General features: G+C 36.8%; 1 protein-coding gene across 15 annotated transcripts in view; it reads left to right on the top strand.

Annotated features, from left to right (window-relative positions):
* The window catches only part of TENM3 (teneurin transmembrane protein 3), a 2,266,571-nt gene that overhangs the window by 2,079,508 nt on the left and 166,186 nt on the right, over positions 1-20,877 (top strand). For 10 of the 15 annotated variants that reach the window (XM_030563287.1, XM_030563282.1, XM_030563281.1 and 7 more), the window contains 3 exons: positions 308-545; positions 4,881-4,979; positions 18,330-18,568. In XM_030563287.1, the coding sequence (XP_030419147.1) occupies positions 308-545; positions 4,881-4,979; positions 18,330-18,568 (576 nt within the window). The remainder of the gene's footprint in view (positions 1-307; positions 546-4,880; positions 4,980-18,329; positions 18,569-20,877) is intronic. The other 5 variants (XM_030563289.1, XM_030563286.1, XM_030563291.1 and 2 more) reach the window with 1 other exon arrangement.

The raw sequence follows: 20,877 nt of genomic DNA, 5'->3' as shown, positions 1-20,877 counted from the left end.
AAAAGCTGAAATCTAAAGGCACATTAGGGGATCTGTCAGATGCTGTTTTCTGTAGGTGTTAATAAAATCAGATAAAAAAACTGAAACAGATTAAAACCAAACGCAATTTTCCCATCTGTTGTATATTAATTAGAACTTTGTGTATCAAGGGTAAATTTGCTCTTAGAGAATGTCACTGAATGCCTTCTAATAGAATAATATGCAAATATATTTTAGATGATGGGATTATATTCAGTTTCTCGTTCTGTGTTGATTGTAGCAAAAGCCAGGGTGATGTATAACAAATCTCAATTTTCTTTCTTCCCAGAGCAACCGCCAAATAACCAAGGCCAGTCGACCCTGCAACCTTTGCCACCTTCTCACAAGCAGCATTCAGCACAGCATCATCCATCTATCACCTCCCTTAACAGAAACTCATTGACCAATAGGAGGAATCAGAGTCCGGCCCCGCCGGCTGCTTTGCCCGCCGAGCTGCAAACCACACCCGAGTCAGTCCAGCTGCAGGACAGCTGGGTCCTTGGCAGTAATGTGCCACTGGAAAGCAGGTAACCATTTAGGGACCTATAAGAGTGTAGAATTTATAATGAGAACACTTAACTAAAAGAGTCATAACCAGCTAGTTGTATTTCCTCTTATTCAATCAGCAAAATTAAAAGTTGTGAAATGTAAAAATAAATGTAGCTATTTTTGTTACTGCCCCTCTCTCCAAAACCCACATTGTGAGTGACTTTTCACAAGACTGTTTTCTTTTGCCATGTTTATCACCTCATGACTGGACTTTGGGGATGTCTTAATTTTGTGGACAATCATTTCCTCCTGTGTTTATAATCCTTATTGGTTATGATTATTGTGAACTTGTTGCTCACCCTTGTTTGCCAGACATATATGAGTCAAACCAATGCTGCTGTACAGATCAGCTCATGAGGGAAGGGGCTTTCATAGTGTTTTTTCAGCACTCTAGTCCTTGCCCCTTTGACAGGACCCTAAGCAGTTAGGGTGATTCCAAGTTTTATGGTTCGGTGGGCCAAGAGCACTCACTTTCTCATTACATGCTACGTAGTTTGTCTCTCTTATTTATCATTGTTTATCATTTTGCAAGAGCAAATACAATGGGCAGATAATTCTGTTTTAGTTAAAGATTTATATGTAAAATTTTTTTGTAAGATTTATTAGCATTAAGTCCTTCAGTTTTAACACTCACTGAACAGTCAATCAGCACTAATTCACTATTGTCAGTTAGAAATTTTTTTATTAAAGAGAAAAGAAATTTTCCAACGGAGTCATCAAACTGAATATGCATAATTGGCAATAATTGTTTTGACAAATATTTCTGAAATGTATGTCAAGTTCATTCTTTGAAGCCTTTTCCATTATATATGTATAGCAGACTGAACAATACCCAAATCGGATTTTGACTCATTTAAAACGTATGATCTACAGCTAGACACTACAGTAGGGAGCTTTGTCATTCCCGGGGTTTCAGATAATAGGTTCAAATCTCCCTTTCCAATCATTTTTTGGGAATAAAACAAGATTCGGCTACTCCATTTCTTATCTTTCTTGAAAACTACTGTGTATTTTTTTATGATACGCAGTCACTGTGGGATTGGATTACACTGTTCGCATTATTTATTAACCATATTAAGAAACAATCCACTTACAGAATAAGTGAATGGGTTCTGGGGAAGAGCTCACTGCTAAGATATTAAGCCTTTTCAGGGACAGCCTGTGAATCTGCAGTATATTCCTGTTATTCTTGATGCCTGCTTTTATTGCCCAGGGTTGGCACAGGAGAAAAACAGACATCTATTTTTCATTGTGTGTGTAAAAAGAAGGATCTACATTTTAAACTAGGATGCCCTTCCCAAACTGGATGGAATATTTTTGCAAAGTACTCTTGTCACATCTTTTAAATGTTGCTAATCTTAACATCTGACAGTGTTTGAACATCCAGTCCCTGAACCCTTAAATATGAGCTGAAATGTGAAAATCTCACATTGTAACCAACACAATCCTACTGTAGTTTCTCTAATAGTCTCACTTGGTTGGAACTCTTGAGGTGAAGAACAAGTCTTATTTGTCATTGATTTTTCCTTTTTTAGTTAAGATCCCCTATAGAGTGTGATTCTCAGGCTCAATTTCAACTATATTAAAAACTTTATCTGGGTTAGGTCTCTGCCTTTATCTGTTTCTCTAAATAGTGATTTGTTTTATCTCTAGCAATTATTTTAGCTTATGCCCATACTCAGCTTTTTTTTACCTAACTTAGATGTCCTGCAATTTTTCCACAACTGTCATTTAAAGACAGAAAATGTGAAAGTCAGTTGTATGTAGATAACCATTCTTCTGTCTCTCTAGGCACAGGCTGGTGATGACTGATCAGTGAATGATGTATGACTCACTCCTGGGAATAGCTCAGTAGTGTGTAGGCTGCTTTTGTGTATATGTGCATCAGAAAGCAAAGTATGCGGAAAGGGGTTTTAGCATCCATCCTTTTGGAGACATTCTCATTTTGATTTTGGAGGTGGATTTCTAGATATATATTGTAGAAAGTTGGATGCAGTTTTATATTTAATAGAGTCTTTGTTGTTTTGCTATTTCTATCTTCTGTCAATATTTGTAGTTTAAAACGCTGCTGTTAGTAAATATTTAAACTGTGAGGTAACCGGTCAATAACATGCAGCAGGGATTCCTGGCCTTTTTATATAAAGGATTATCTTTCCTTAAAGTTTTATGAAACCTTCCATTACATGAGTACATCCTTTCATCTCTCTATATCCCCTTTATATGATAGTGAGGTTACTGAGAGTAAGCAACAAATAACTTTCTTCTGATGGGAGTAAATAAAATCTCTTTTTTTCTTCTAACCTCTGATTTCCTGCCCCCTGCATGAATTCTTTTTGGGTCATTTGATAGCCTAGACTATTTGCCTCTTCCCCATCTCCTCCTGTGAGTATGGTCAGCTGTAGGAGCAATATACCTGCTGGGAAAATCAAAATGAGATCAATCTAACAACAACTTTTGAAAGAATGTAGTAGCCAAGCTGTACAAAGTAACTCTCCCTTTTTGTCCTTTGAACCCCTGTTTGGGAAGCTTAAAACTAAAGAAATTGTGCAGATAATTAACTGCATGCCTCTCATTATAAATATGGGTTAAATAGCTTAGTAGTTACTTATTAGGTGTTAATAAAATGGTTCATTTGTAGTCATTTAATAAAATATTTATTAACATCCTACTCAGTGTGAATATCTTCTTGAGTATTGATATCTCATTAGTTATATTTCCATAGCTTTTACCTTATAGCTTGGTAAATGCTTTGCAAATTATTAATGTATGAAATTGCATATTGAATTACTTCTTCCTTAATACTTATTGTCTTATCTAAACGTACTAAACCTCTTTAAAGCAAGGTCACTTGATTATGTGTCTTAGGGTATGTCTATACTACCTGCCAGATTGGTAGGCAACAGTCAATCCAGTGAGGGGTCGATTTATCGCATCTAGTCTAGAAGTGATAAATCAACCGCCGAGCACTCTCCCATTGACTCCTGTACTCCACCGCCACAAGAGGCACAGGCAGAGTCGATGAAGGAGTGGCAGCAGTCGACTCACCGCAGTGAAGATACCACGGTGAGTAGATCTAAGTATGTTGACTTCAGCTATGTTATTCACATAGCTGAAGTTGCATAACTTAGATTGATTCTCCCACCCCCGCCCCCAGTGCAGACCAGGCCTTAGAGAAATATACAAGGCAGAACAAGGTAAATTTAAATTTACATCTCTCACGAAAGCAAAATTAACTCTTGTCTCAGTAAATTTTCCCAGCACTATTCTGGAATTTTAAACAGTAACCTGAATCCAGTAACCTGAATCCATGTTCATGGAAAAATTCCCAGGCTACACTTTTGAAATGTAGCTCTTAGAATATTATAATTTTATCTAACATCTATATTAAGGTATGTGTGAGTCAAAAAAAGAACATCTTTGACTCATGATTAGTTGAATTTGCTATATGAGGCGTTTAATTAGTCAGAGAAGGTGGAATTATATTTTGTATAATGGACTGTAAACTATGTTGTCAGCATTCAGGCAGGCCAAAAAACGAAACATGATCTTTATAGTTGTATGTTAATACTATATTGTCTTTTCTCAGGCTTCAACTATAATTAAAAATAAAATAGGTGGGAACATTACACTGTTTTAAATTAATTATCTGCTAATTTTATTGTGGAGAAGAAAAAGAAAATTGTCAAAGAAATAATTGACTGGCAAATATTTCAACACCTTTGAAGCATTTAATTAAAGCACTAACAGTCTAAAAGGCGGCACTGCAAAAATTGCATAGATTTGTCATTTCCAAATCAGTCAGCAAACTAGGCCAAGATCTCTTTTAAGAATATGAAGGTTTTAGGAACTGTTCTAAATGTTCATCTGAATGATGAAGCATTTCTACTACTAGACCAGAATGTGTTTTTATTGGGATGATTTCCAGTTAAACTAGTGTCTTTTATATTGATTAAGACACTGAGAAACAGTATATTAATCATTTGTAGGGAAGCCTTAAGTTAATTTGTATAAAAGCTTCCAAAAGTGCTTCAGAGAAAAGGAGTTAAGTCTCTAAAAGCAGATAGTTTATGGACTTGTCCAATAATACAACGTCCACTTCAGTCAAATTCAAGATCTCTTCAGTCAGCTTCCTAGTTCTTCTCATGTGAACTTGATCAAACTGGATAAGCTGTATTCATGATTTACCTCTATTTACATAATTTTAATAAGTAAAGTTGCTAGCATTGTATTTAGTGATCTTTAAAAGTACAGTCTCCTCAATTTGAAAACTTTCAATCTAATTTACTGTTTTTGTATCTTATCTCTGTATGTAGAAAATTAGGAAATCAAGCAGTTCTTGCAAATGGTCATGACAGCCTTATAGAGATGGATGTGTTTACTCCAACATGCCACGATAACAGTTATGGGGATGGGTAGGTGACTCTAAGTGTTTATATGATGCTAGCTGCTGACACAGAATGAAAGATGTGACTTCAAAATCTGATTAAATTGTCCAAATAACATTTGGGATGATCTCTCCTATCTTCTGGTTGAGTTTTTAAAATTACATTTGAATCTATTGTAGTTTTTATTACTGTAAAAATAGAAGTACATCAAACATTGAATGCCATATTTTGTGAACTTACATTTAAGAAAACAAGTATCTGATGGAAACTGAGTACACAGCTTCCAGAATCAGGCCATTAATCTATAAGCAGAGGCGGCTCTATGTATTTTGCCACCCCAAGCATGGCAGTCAGGTGGCTTTCGGCGGCATTCCTGCAGGAGGTCCGCCGCTTCCACACCTTTGGCATACCTGCCGCTGACTTGCCACCAAAGCCGCGGGACCGGCGGACCTCCCGCAGGCATGCCGCCGAAGGCAGCCTGACCGCCGCCCTCACTGCGACTGGCAGGCTGCCCCCCGCAGCTTGCCGCCCCTGGCATGCCCTTGGTGCGCTGGTGCCTGGAGCTGCCCCTGTCTATAAGATATTCACGATTCAGCTGCTTTTCATTAAATAAATATTATGAAATGTTATTGCAATAAAACCACAGATCAAAGAGAAAGAAACTTCAATATTAAAAATTACATTTTTAATTTTTGCATTAACTTTTTGAGGCATCCATTGTAAAATCTGAGCAGCTAATAAATATGTCTGGTAATAGAGAATTCCACAGAGGTAAAAATTTTAAAGTAAATATTTCAATAAATTTCTAAATATTTTTTCTCTATACAATTTTTCCATATGTATTTAAGTTTTTATATTAATATATTATATTACATATCTTCTATTTGGACTACATTTCTGCAGTCCTGGCAGTTTATTGCCACATAATGCAGTGTATTTAGATTCAAACCCCACAAAGGAAATAACTGAGAAAGGAACACAGCTTCTAAGAATACAGTGCGACTTGATACAAAATGGTGAATTACAGAAGTAAACTATTCATCATAAATCTGTTCTGTTGTCCTTTTATTAATGATATGGTTAAAACAAAAGCTAATATATCCTAATTTTGACATCCTCACTCATGTTGCTTATCTTACTCTAAGAACTGTACCATTGAAATCAGTGATGCTACAAAACATAAGACCCGAATAAGAGAATCAGTATCTAATCCTCAATAACTAGTTGATATAAAAATATTCCACTATAAGTGAATCTACTTCAACTTTCAACAGCCCTTTTAATTTCCAATTAGTCAAAGATTAAAATCAATATGATAGTTTTGTATTAAATGTATCTAATTAATTTTAATCAAAATTGAAGAGATTACAAAAAGCCACGGTAAATTCTTAAGGTTTTTCTGATTTTTTAAACTAAACACGTAAGTATACTTTAATAAATAAAAAGGAATAAATGCTGTTTCCTCTAGGGGTCATGGACCACACAATGCTCATTCAGATAAGTATCTGCTAACTAGCAGACTTCGTAGAAACATACAGATTCATATTACATACATTTGTAATGTACAGCCCAAAATGTATATATTTTGGCAAATGGTGCTACATTATGTGAAATTACTGTTAGCTGATACTAATTCAGGTAACATAGCAATAAAATGTATCTTGTTTGTAAGCTTTTCATTTTTTAAATTACTACAGCAGGGATCACCTCCTGGTGTGAAAGTTGTCCAAAGATGATAACACATCAGTTCAAAAGCATAATAGATTTGAGAATACAGTATGCTATCAGCATGTAGATGCAGTTTATCAACCACACTAACACACTGTGTCAGAGCTAGAATCATTTTATATTTGTTCTTTTGTTTTCATGTTGTGTGTATTATTTACATTATAATATGCTGTTTCTTAAGGATTGTTTAATATTGCTATTTTTATTTGCCCAGTGAAGAGCATATTAATATACTGAATTTGAAATAATAAAAAAGACATTCTAAAGTAAGCTATAAGGATGCATATGCCTAGTCCTTAGCAATATTCTGACTTACAGAATGTGCACAGTTGATTAATTATTGTAAGACAGTTTGAAATTTCTAAGTGCATCTTATTGTTTTGTTTTGTTCAGTTTATTTTACCTCAGCGCACTATTCTAATCTCAGATATGTGAATATATACCACTAAATATTTTGTAAAATAAATTGATTTTGTGTGAAAGGCCTGTTCTCTCTCTTTAGCCTAATCAAATCTGATACCGTCACTATGAGTTATCGAAATCCCAAAATTTGAGTACCTGGAGAAGATTCAACGTTAGTAAAATTAAATTGAGATTTCATAACAGTTTCCATTTTAACCTCTTATTTATATAGTGTCTCATAATTTTCTGAAACCTTCAGCTTTTGGGTCAAAATGTCCCCGTTCTACCAAAAGTTGATTTTGTTTCTTTATTTTTGTGTATGAAAGGAATAAGCTGGGAATTTTGCATTGTTATAGATTGGGATGGTTGCACTGCCTGTTATTGAGGTTGCCTGAAGTTTCCTATTATAAGACCCTGTTCTGAGCTGATTGTAATTTTGCCAAAGTCTAATGGTTTGAGTTGAAACCTGACATGCTGGTTGTATACCTCAGGCCGATTTTGGCGGGGGGAGGGGTAATTTCAACCAAAATGATTCAGCCATTTCCAAGAATGAGACTAGGGGAAAATATTTTGTTTTGCCCTTGTTAAAAAATTCTGGCAACCTTTTCTTTGAGATGCCATAGCAGTCCCATACTTTGGAGTAGGACTTGAAATTTCATTTTGGGGGGGAGGAGGGTAGTCTTTTGTCATCCGTGTCAAAATCCACACAAATATGGGCATCTTATAAACTTCTGAAAAATCTCAGTTTTTACACGCTCAGTAAGGACTTGCTAGAGCTTTTTAGCTTAATTCTCTGAAGTTTCAACCTGCATTGTGCGTGGTCTACTCTGGGACTGAGCAGGACTTTCCATGCAATTCCCAGCTGTTCCATGCTGTGCTGAGTCCGGATCTGGGCACTAGAACTAGGCACCTGTCTCTACTATGTTCCCAATGCCACCTACTGCTGGCATTCAGACAGCATGGAAAAGGAAGTCATAAATTGAATGTGTAAGAGAAAAGAACTGGACCAAAACAAGGAGATAAGGCTGGTAGCAGAGAAAGAAGGAAACTGGGATTGAAAGTTGCAAGAGAAGACTGGGACTATCTTGGGAAGGAGACTGGTAGCCAGCAGATTGGAAAGGGTTGGGCAATGAACCTGCGACATGGTAGGTGGGTGGAGACAAAGATTAAATGAAAAACCAGAAGGAGAGTCATGTACTGTTTCGGCAAGGAGAATGGGACCTTGTGGGCAGAGGAAGGAGGTGAGGGAGATCAGACAGGGAGTCATGGTGAGGAATGAGAACTAGAACTGTCCTGGCAAAGAGACTGAGAAAAGTAGTACGGTGTGGGGAGGGGTTGAGACACTGAGATTGGACAAAGCATAGCTGAGGGAGACTGGGAAAGATGAAGCACATACACATAGTAATACAGTTTTTGAGTGTCTTGGATTTCTGATAAACACAGATACAGTATAGAATCTCTTGCTAATATGTGGCCATATATTAATAATAAAACAAATGGTGGCCATTTAAAAATGTAATGAGTAAGGGAATCATTAAGAAGACACAAATTTCCATTGTATAGAAGTAGTAGGCATTCAGATATTTAGTAAGCATTAGATAATGATCACCTAAATATGGAAATTATAGCTATTAGTAGTATCCATTCCCTTTTCAGTCTTTCTTTTTATGACAAGGTGAAACAAAATCAGTATAATCTAACAAAAAAAGAAAAATTAATATTGTAAAACTTGAAGTATAACATAAAAGCTCATGAGTAATTTTAGTAAATAAATACTCTTATCCAAAACAAATTAATGTCAGGATTTGCTTTATTTGTTTTGGTTGGTTGATTTGAAGGGAATCCCTGATGAATTACTAAAACTATGCTTCTGCAGCTGATAATGTTATAGTATTTTACTTTACCAACTTTTATTGCTATAATATAAAGAGCCACAGTATACAGACCCACAGTATACAGACCCACAATGTTACAGGTATGCGCTGTATGAAATAATATTGTGTTAAATACATTGAACATCTTTCCCTTGTAGGGAAAGAAGAAATTATTTCTGTTAACAGAGGGCAGGTTATCATACACAGTGAAACCCTTTACCGAGTTTTGGATAGTATTAAATAATCTTGCTGCTGCTATCTGATCCCAGAATGTATACTATTTCCCATCAAAAGTGGCTTTGAGTTTTGCCTGATAGGAAGCAGAAGCTTTAGTTGCTTTGCTCACAAAATTCTTTCTTTGTTATTATTTTATTTTTTAGAATAGTCCCTTGTCCTAGCTGATGTAGCTGGCCCAAGATCTTGGAAAAATAGCAGTTTGGCCTTTTAAATTCTCTTTTTTTCATAGTACATACAGCAAGCAGAATTCTGCTTCAGTCCTTCAAAACAGATAGCATTAAATTTAGGGCTGTCAAGTGATTAATTGCGCTGTTAAATAATAATAGAATACCATTTATTTAAATATTTTTGATATCTTTTACATTTTCAAGTATACTGATTTCAATTACAACACAATACAAAGTGTACAGTGCTCACTGTATATTTATTACAACTATTTGCACTGTAAAAATAAAAAATAGTATTTTTCAATTAACATAATACAAGTACTGTAGTGCAGTCTTTTATCATGAAAGTTGAACTTAAAATGTAGAATTATGTACAAAAAATAGCTGCATTCAAAAATAAAACAATGTAAAACTTTAGAGCCTACAAGTCCACTCAGTCCTACTTCTTGTTCAGCCAATCGCTCAGGCAAACAAGTTTGGTTACAATTTGCAGGAGATAATGCTACCCACTTCTTGTTTACAATGTCGCCTGAAAGTGAGAACAGGCATTCACATGGCACTGTTGTAGCCAGTATCACAAGATATTTACCTGCCAGATGCACTAAAGATTCTTATGTCCCTTCATGATTCAACCACCATTCCAGAGGACATGCGTCCATGCTGATGATGGGTCCTGCTCGATAATGATCCAAAGAAGAGTGGACTGACACACGTTCATTTTCATCATCTGAGTCAGATGCCAAATCTTATATTGATAACCTTCTTTGTGTTTTGTCAAATCAGCTGTGAAAAGAACGAGGAGTACTTGTGGCACCTTAGAGACTAACAAATTTATTTGGGCATAAGCTTTTGTGGGCTAAAACCCACTTCATCAGATGCATACAGTGGCAAATACAGTAGTAAGAGAGAGAGAGATATACAGAGAACATGAAAACATTGGGGTTGCCATACCAATTCTAATGAGATTAATCAATTAAGGTGGGCTATTATCATCAAGAGTAAAAAAAAACTTTTGTAGTGATAATCAGGAAGTCCCATTTCAAACAGTTGACAAGAAGGTGGGAGTAACAGTAGGGGGAAAATTAGCATGGGGAAATAGGGGAAATAGTTTTTAGTTTGATAATGACCCATCCACTCCCAGTTTTACTCAAGCCTCATTTAATAGTGTCCAGTTTCCAAATTAATTCCAGTTCTGCAGTTTCTTGTTGGAGTTTGTTTTTGAAGTTGTTTGTTTTGTTTTGTTTTGTTTTGTTTTGTTTTGAAGAATTGTGACTTTTAGGTCTGTAATTGAGCGTCCAGGGAGGTTGAAGTGTTGTCCGACTGGTTTTTGAATGTTATAAATCCTGACATCTGATTTGTGTCCATTTATTCTTTTGCGTAGAGACTGTCTGGTTTGGCCAATATACATGGCAGAGAAGCATTGCTGGCACATGATGACATATATCACGTCGGTAGATGTGCAGGTGAATGAACCCCTGATGGTATGGCTGATGTGATTAGGTCTTATGGTAGTGTCCCTTGAATAGATATGTGAACAGAGTTGGCAATGGGCTTTGTTGCAAAGATAGGTTCCTGGGTTAGTATTTTTGTTATGTGGTGTGTGGTTGCTGGTAAGTATTTGCTTCAGGCTGAAGGGCTGTCTGTAAGCGAACACTGGCCTGTCTCCCAAGATCTATGAGGGTGAGGGATGCTCCTTCAGGATAGGTTGTAAATCCTTGATGATGTGCTGGAGAGGTCTTAATTGGGGGCTGAAGGTGATGCCTAATGGTGTTCTGTTACTTTCTTTGTTGAGCCTGTCTTGTAGTAGGTGACTTCTGGGTACTCTTCTGGCTCTGCCAATTTGTTTCTTCACTTATTCTTAAAATGAACATGTGCTAGAGCATCATCCAAGACTGCTGTAACATGAAATATATGGCAAAATGTGGGTAAAACAGAACAGAAGATATACAATTCTCCCCTAAGGAGTTCAGTGACAAATTTAATGATTGCATTATTTTTTTAATGAGAATCATCAGTATGGAAGCATATTCTCTGGAATGGTGGCCAGAGCATGAGAGGACATACAAATGTTTAACATATCTGGCACGTAAATACCTTGCAACACCAGCTACAAAAGTGCCATATGAACACCTGTTCTCACTTTCAGATGACATTGTAAATAAAAAGCAGGCAGTAGTATCTCCCATAAATGTAAACAAACTTGTTTCTCTTAGCGATTGGCTGAAGAAGGACTAGGACTTAGTGGACTTGTAGATGCTAAAGTTTTACATTGTTTTGTTTTTGAGTGCAGTTATTTTTTGTACATAACTCTACACATGTAAGTTCAAATTTCATGATAAAGAGATTGCACTACAGTACTTGTTTTAGGTGAACTGAAAAATGCTATTTCTTTTGTTTATCATCTTTACAGTGCAAATATTTGTAATAAAAATATAAAATGAGCACAGTACACTTTGTATTCAGTGTTGCAATAGAAATCAATATATTTGAAAATGTAGAAAAAATCTGATATTTATTAAATTTCAATTGATATTCTATTGTTTAACAATGTGATTTATCATGATTAATTGTTTTAATCGTGATTAATTTTTTTGAGTTAATCACATGAGTTAACTGCGATTAATTGACAGCCCAAATTAAAATGTTTCTTCCTAATATTGTAATACAGACATGAGTAATAATGCAGTAGGGTTTTATGTAGTGGATAGGATTTTCTTCAGTATCTAGGTTGAGTTTTTGGTACAAGATTTTCGTAAAAAGAAAGCAGTTCTGAATTATTTTCCCTTTGATGAACGCCTACCACTTATTTTTCTGGATCTTACTTGGCTTGTTAAGTATTCCTGTTGATGGTCTGCACCATAACGTCCTTGAATGGTTTTGTAATCTGTTCCCGTAGTTCAGAAGATGTAATTTTCAGTTAATTTGATCTTGCTGTCCAACTCCTGCACTTTTATCACATTTTTTTTTTCCATCCTGGCTTCCAAATTAGTAAATTTAGCTGAAGTTCCCTCAGTTTTGTTTTCCACAGAGTAAATGGCAGCACAGAGAATATCTTGGGATATTTTGGGGAGTGAAACCACTCCAGTATTGTTTGGACAAAAAACTGTCTAGAAATGTCAGCAGGTGCAGCCAATCACGTGGTGCTGAGAGATGCGATAGGTTCAATTTTTGTTTATTTTACTTTTCATATGTTCATATCTCCAGATTCAGTATCTCTGAAGATTTCGATGACATATTTATTTTTTCTTTCAGTCATTCAGCGAAGAAACTTTAAAAACTGGCTGCGACTGATAAAATAATCAGGAACACCCACCTACTTCTCAGCTGCCAACTCAGTCTTTGCCCCCAAGAGTTTGTTTTCATAAAATAATAAACTATTTAAAATACAGTAGAGCCGTGACAAATCTGTATTTTGGAATTGCTGGATACTAAAAACTTGAGCCCCTAAAATGATCAAATGTCAGCTAAACTTTTGAATAAAAATATATTTTACATCATGATAAAAATGGAGTTTTTACTTTAAAAAGTGAATTGATTCATTTAATTAAACACTGGATGGCATTACTTTGAGACATGCCAATGTTTTTTATTAAAATTCTGCAGTCTACAAGTTTTTAATAAAATATTAAAATTGTCACTTGCATGCAAATCAAGTAAATGCCTGTAAGATAATCAATTTTTAAATGAAGATCTGCAATTATAGATAATATAAGCTTTCTGTGAGGTGAGACAGACTATAATTTGCCATTTAAGTCAATGCCTGGTGAAGTACCACATACGCAGTTTAGTCTTTAGAAATTAATTGCTCAGATACCTTTCTGATGAACATGCTATAAAAGCGTAGGCATGTGGGTAAAATCAGTTGTGAGCAAATGATATTCTGAGAGCACAAGACTTTCCACACTATCTGGAAACCGCCTGGATTTGTTGTCAGACATAGCATCCTTCTGAACATCTCATAGGAAACGCTAGTTAGCAATGGGTCAGAGGAATGAAACAGGTGTACAAGACATGGAAATCTGAAAGTGTTATACTTTCAATATTTAACGTTTTGAGTTAATACCCCTGGAGAGGCTGCAATGACATTTGCCTAGTAACTCCACTCATTAGAACTAGAGAGTTCTAAACAAATTTCCTTCACCAAGAGTTGTTTGTTTCTTCTTTATTTCACCTCTTTTGGTATTTTTTGCCTGACATTCTTCAGCCAGCCTGTGTGTGTGGCCACTCTGGTATTGTATTGATGTGATTTGGAGCAGAAGGGGAAAGAGCTTAAAGTGAGAAGCCACACTGTGTGCTACCTCAAACTCCACAGTGCTGAAGTATCAAATACAAAAGACAGAATTTTCTTTTATTTCCTTGATGCCTGAGGTAGACTAACAGAGCCTTGACAGCTGGCACCCTCACAGATACCCAGGCGTCTCCCAAATTTATCACTGAGATTAACTCTTCAAAGGGCTTAAGTATTTGGATCAGAGTCTCTGCTAGGCTCTGCTGTACCAGCACCTCAGCTTTCACTTTTTCTGAGAAGAAAGTGATCAGAGCCGGATTTTTCTCTACCAAGCTTTTGTAGGATAGAATATATGGAGTCCAATTTGAAAGCTTGTTAAGACCCATTTCCATCTGCAGTCTTTGGAGCCTAGAAACAGCACCAGAAGAATGCTTAAAATGGCAGATCAGTCCAGCCAAACCAACTGCATGTTTTGCATGGAAGTTTGTTTTAAAAACAGCTTTATTAGTATAATGCTATTACATGTGCTTTGGCCACCGAAAGCGGCCTATATTAACATAAAAAAAATCTTTCTCCATGTTTGTCATTCAGCACAAAAAACGGCCATACTGGGTCAGACCAATGGTCCATCTAGCCCAGTATCCTGTCTTCTGACAATGACCAATGCCAGGGGCCCCAGAGGGAATGAACAGCACAGAGCAATTGTCAAGTGATCCATCTCCTGTCGTCCACTCCCAGGTTCTGGCAAACAGACGCTAAGGACGCTCACATCATGGTGTTGCATCCCTGACCATCCTGATGAATAGCCATTGATGGACCTATCCTCCATGAACTTATCTAGTTCTTTTTTGAACCCTGTTATAGTTTTGGCCTTCACAACATCACCTGTCAATGAGTTCCACAGGTTGATTGTGCGTTGTGTGCAGAAATATTTCCTTTAGTTTGTTTTAAACCTACTGCCTATTAATTTTATTGGGTGACCTCTAGTTCTTATGTGAAGGAGTAAATCACACTTATTTATTTACTTTCTCCACACCAGTCATGATTTTATAGACCTCAATCATATCTCCCCTTAGCCATCTCTTTTCCAAGCTGAAAAGTCCAAGTCTTTTTAATCTCTCCTCTTATGGAAGTTGTTCCATATCCCTAATCATTTTTGTTGCTCTTCTCCATACCTTTCCCAATTCTAATATATCTTTATTAAGATTGGGTGACCAGATCTGCACACAATATTTAAGATGGGGGTATAGCTAGAGGCATTATGATTTTCTGTCTTATTATCTATCCCTTCCCTAATAATTCTGTTAGCTTTTTCAATGCCATTGCATATTGAGCAGATGTTTTCAGAGAACTATCCACAGTTACTTCAAGATCTCTTTCCTGAGTGGTCATTTTGTATGTATTACTGGGATTATGTTTCCAATGTGCATTACTTTGCATTTGTCAACACTGAATTTCATCTGCCATTTTGTTGCCAGTAACTCAGTTTTGTGAGATCCCTTTGTAACTCTTTACAGTCTGCTTTGGACTTAACTATCCTAAGTAATTTTGTATCATCTGCAAATTTTGCCACCTCACTGTTTACCCTTTTTTCCAGATCATTTATGAATATGTTGAACAGCAATGGTCCCAGTACATACCCCTGGAGGACACCACTATTTACCTCTCTCCATTCTGAAAACTCTACCATATATTCCTACCATTTGTTTCCTATCTTTTAACCAGTTACTGCTTAGTTTGCTCAAGATCCTTTGGTCAGGAACCTTGTCAAAGATTTTCGGAAAGTCTGTGTATACAGTATCCACTGGGTCACCATTGTCCACATTCGTTGACCACTTCAAAGAATGTTAATAGATTGATGTGGCATGATGTCCTTTTACAAAAACCATGTTGATTCTTCTCCAACAAACTGTGTTCATCTATGTGTCTGATCATTCTGTTCTTTACTGTAATTTCAGCAAGTTTGCTTGATACTGAAGTTAGGCTTACCAACCCGTCACTGCCAAGGTCGACCCTGGAGCCTTTTTTAAAAATAGCTATCCTCCAGTCATCTGGTACAGAAGCTGATTTAAATTATGGGATAAATACCACAGTTAATAGTTCTGCAATTTCATATTTGAATTCCTTCAGAATTCTTGGGTAAATAGCATCTAGTCCTGGTGACTTCTTACTGTTTAATTTATCCATGTGTTCCAAAACTTTCTGTAATGACACCTCAATCGAGACAGTTCCTTAGACTTGTCACCTAAAAAGAATGGCTCAGGTGTGAAGAATGATGCAAAGAATTCATTTAGTTTCTCTGGAATGGGTTTATCTTCTTTGAGTGCTCCTTTAGCACCTCGATCAACCAATGGTCCACTGAATGTTTAGGAGGCTTCCTGCTTCTGATGTACTAAAAAAAAAATTTGCTGTTAGTTTTTGAGTCTTTGGCTAGTTGCTCTTCAAATTCTCTTTTGCCCTGCCTAATTATACTTTTACACTTGACTTGCCAGAATTTATGCTTCTTTCTATTTTCCTCAGTAGGATTTAACTTCCAATTTTTAAAGGATGCCCTTTTGCTTCTAACCACTTCTTTTGCCTTGTTGTTTAATCATGGTGACACTTTTTTGGTCCTCTTACTATGTTTTTTTAATTTGGAATATACAGTTAATTTGAGGCTTTATTCTGGTGTTTTTAAAAAGTTTCCATGTAGTTTGCAGGCATTTCACTTTTGGGACTGTACCTTTTCATTTCTGTTTAACTAGCTTACTCATTTTTGTGTAGTTCCCCTTTCTGAAGTTAAATGCTATGAAGTGGCCGCCTTTGGTGTTCCCAGATCTGCCGTCATTAGCAATAGCCTTAATACTGTTTACAAATGAAGTTTCTTATGCCGTATATTCTCGGGGGGAATATTTCAAAGAAGGGCAGCTGATGCCAAGGTTCTAATGGCCTACTGGTTTCCCACTGCACAAATCCTTCTCAAAGCACAAATTTTCCTGGTTATCAGGTGTCATTATTTCTCCCAGGGAGTAAAAGAGCAGATTCATTCCTGATATAACTCCAATGTATCTTACTAAATTATAATTATATTATAACATTATTATTATAAATAAGTGTATGGTTTGGCCACCCTTTGTTTCCTCCTCTGGTATGCACACTCCTGTATACTTCTGTCTTGCTGTTGGTGTTTCTGGCAATAACAAAATTCTACACCGTGCTCCTTCTTAACTCAGTTGGTGAGGTTTTACAAGTGCCTTGAAGCCTCATTTGAACATGTTGCCTCAGAGTTCATGTAGAGTGGTATTCTCCCCAGAAATTTTAGTTAAAAAATGTAGTCAGCGTTAGCATGCTGATTGACTCATTGAGAGAGTCCTAAACATTGCTTTATTTTTTTCCTCTAATTCTGCCTACAACCTTTTTGGGCAGGCTTGCAAAACAGTTTTGTACCTACCCGATCCTCAAAATGAAACCAGCTGCTGTTTCCATGATCACACCTTAGTAGGGTGATATCCACAAACATAAACTGAGGATTATGACATGATTCTTGGGGCTTCATCAAAAACGAAACTGCCTACATTTGCCAAAACTTGCCATGCAGTTATATGCTGTTTTCCCTGTATCACAGTTTCAAGGTAATTGAACCATTATGCCCCTTGTCCCTAGTCTGCTCCTCGGGTGCCCAGTCAGGTCTTAGGTTTCCAGCTGTTATGGGTCTCTGGGCAAAGACTCTTGTCCCACTCCTGTCTGACTAGGGTTTTTGGAAGGGCACAGCTCCCTGTCTTACACTGTTGTAAAGACCAGCGCCTGTGCATTGCATTTTCTCCAAGGGCTACGAACAGTATATTGCCAGCAATTCCAAGTTATTACACAGCTCTTTCTACACAAGCACATTTGTTCTTAAGGTAAAAGCATTATAGAGAAAACATAATAAATATACCAGGAGTCATTCATCAGTTTTATGGAACTCTCTTAGGCCAAAGCGTTCCCATCCTTTTGAAAGGATTTGGGAGCCCCATTGGACAGAAGATACTGTTCATTTCCTGGGTCAGAAAGAAGGCCCTGAGTCTGTTCAAGCTCATCCTTTTATACCAAAAGCCCTTTCTTTGTCTCCTACTCTCTGGACTAATATATTTCACGACCCCAGGTGGTGCTTTTCTGGAGTTACTGACAGTCCCCAAGGTAATCATCCCCACTGTTTTTAGTTCCTGGAGGAACTCTGGTAATTCTCACTGATGGAGCAGAACACAGTCATACATGAAACCATACATAATTTTAACACAGGAGTATCCAAAGATACTGCATGGAGTTTCAATATCTGTCACACCCTGTATTTAGACTAAGAAACAATTGTGATAGAGGTGTGGTATCTAGAAAACATTGACTTTTTAATCCTGATCACTGTAGTATGTGACATAGTTTTATAACATAGGATTCAGATGAAAGAATGCCTGTCCACACTTGTCAGAGAATTTGGTAAGAACTATGCTAACTACGCTGCCTACATTATTGTAGTTAGTAAGGTTTTGGTCCCTCTGTTGTCAGAGTGTATATCACAAATATTTTCACTTGTACTTTAAAAATATGCTGTTTTTTCTGTGTAAGTGTTGTGCAATGTATTGGTTTCAAGAATTTATGTAGGTTGAAAAAAAAGTAAGATATTAAGAAAAAAAGGCAAACAGCTTTAAAGAGAACCAAAAATGTCTCTGCCTGTTCCATTTGTTTGTTTATTATTGTGTTTTAATATACTGTCTTTCTTCCACAGGCATTTTTTATTCAAAACAGGAACAGGGACAACACCACTGTTCAGTACTGCAACACCAGGTTACACAATGGCATCTGGGTCAGTTTATTCCCCCCCTACTCGGCCACTACCTAGAAATACACTATCAAGAAGTGCTTTTAAATTCAAGAAGTCTTCAAAGTACTGTAGCTGGAAATGTACTGCACTCTGTGCTGTAGGAGTCTCAGTGCTACTGGCCATACTGCTATCCTACTTCATAGGTAAGTTCTAGTTTATATGATTATCATCACCATAAATCTGGATGTCTGTTTTGTTGGTTATATATGGACTATCCCCAACTGTACAACAGAAAGCTTTATTTTTATCAGTGGTTTCTGGTAACAGTTTAAACCTTCAGAGCAATTTAATTGAAACTCTCATTCTTTAGATAGGATCTAAAAAAATTAAGTATTTTGCAAGTATTTTTCAGCAGAATGGAAGTTGAAATACCTTTAAAAAAAGTCTATAAATCAGAAATGTCAAGTTTTTAAGGTATATAAAATATAAGCTGTAAAAGCCTGTAGTTCACACATAATTTCCAACATGTGTATTGTATATTCTCTGTTTTCCTCCCCATCAAGCATAACTTACCTTATTTAGCATTTAAAATTTTTGTTGTTGGTTATTATGATATCATGTATTTGTATTTTTATAGTGATCAAAGGATTACTAAACACTTCAAGCAGAAACAGGTATTTATTATCTGTCTAACCAGATGACATAAAGACAAAGAAGTGGGAAAAATAATGTTTTTCCTCTGTCTGTCCTATTTTTAATGAATTTAACACACAATGAGGCAAAATATAAAATATCATTTAAGTTGTTTCTTCCTCTTCTTTTTTGCCACTTCCCTATTCGAGGTCGGTGAGTTTTGTAGCCTTCTTCCAAGACTCATGCTCATGTCATGTAAATTGGTCTCTCTAATGTCCGCTGATATCTGGTCCATGTACCAAGCCTTTGGCCTCTCCTTTGGTCATTTTCCATCCATGATCATTGCAAGAGCCATACTACCAATATACCTCTCATATTTCCACTGAACATGTCTGTACTATTGTAGTCTAGCCTCCCTCAACTTGTGTTCAGTTGAGGCATTCTGCATTAGGTACCTCACATCCTTTTTTCATTTCCTGTCAGAGTGTTGAACCATTTGATCATCTCAGCATCTTCATTTATGTAGTGGAGAGCATACTGATTTCTTTTCTTGTGGCGAGATGACTCTCTATTCCATACTTTAGGATGGGTTAAATTACAGTTCTATATACTGTACCTTTTAACTTTATTAACATCTTTTTATCGCAGACAACTGGGGTCAGCTCAAGCCACTTGCACCAAGCAATTTGGTATGATGCCAGGCATCACTCAGAAAGGCACCATTATCAGCAACTATTGATCCTAGGTATTTACATTATTTCAGTCTTCTAAGCTCTCTGCCCGTAATATCCTTTATGATGAGTACTCCTCCCTCAAGATATCAAAGCCGTAGTCTTACTGATGCTCACTTACTGATGCTCGCTGGCCCAAAACTTTGTTGCCCACTTTTCAAAGTTGGTTTGCAAAGTCTCACAATCTTCAGCGCTTATTTCTTAAGGGTACATCTGCACTGCAAAAAACCCCTGCACAGCAGCAGCTCAGAGTCTGGGTCAGCTGACTCAGGCTCCCAGGGGCTACAAATAGCAGGGTAGATGTTCCCACTCAAGCTGGAGAAAGGGCTCTGAGGCCCTTCTGCCTTGTTGAGTTTGAGTGTGGGCTGCAACCCACTGTTGTTTTAAGCCCCGTAGTGCAATTTCAGTGGGCCAGAGTCAGGTGACCCAGGCTCTGAGACTTGCTGCAGGTGACCCAGGCTCTGAGACTTGCTGAGACACATTTTTTTTCAGTGTGGACATACTCTAAGTCTTCAGCAAATCACACATTCCAAGGTGGCTCCCTTCGTATATTCTCACTTAACACACCCAGAACAACTGCAAACAAAATAGAATTCCGGGCTGAGCCCTGATAAAGGCCAATGTTTCCTGGAAATTCTTTGCTGTGAGCCCCATTTGAGTTTGACTATAGTAATCACTCCATCATCCATATCCTGGATAAGACAGCCATATCCCTCTGGCACACCTCTCCTTCACAATCTTCAACAAAATAATTTCTTGGTACATAATTGTACGACTTCTCCAAATCCACAAGGACCATACCCAGTTACCTTCTCTTTTCTCTGAACATTTCCATGAGGATTCTAAGAACAAATATGACATCAATTGAACTCCGTCCCAGCATAAATCAATGCTGACCCTTCCAAATTTCCACTGTTCCACACAGATGTTTTTCAATAATCTTCTCCTGTGCTTTCATAGGATCTGATGTCATCTTAATTGGGCAATAATTACCACACACTGCAGTATCTCCTTTATGTTTAAAAATGTGGACCACAGAGGTTTTATGCCATTCATGCGACATTTTTTCTTTTTTAAGTATATCATTGAACAGACTTGTAAAATACTTGATGCTTTCGTTTCCCAATAACTTTAATATCCTCCAATAC

Source organism: Gopherus evgoodei, chromosome 5, assembly GCF_007399415.2.
Source record: "Gopherus evgoodei ecotype Sinaloan lineage chromosome 5, rGopEvg1_v1.p, whole genome shotgun sequence".
NCBI classification, from domain to species: domain Eukaryota; kingdom Metazoa; phylum Chordata; order Testudines; family Testudinidae; genus Gopherus; species Gopherus evgoodei.
Note: the sequence above shows the minus strand (reverse complement) of the source record. Positions and strands in the feature narration are given on the sequence as shown.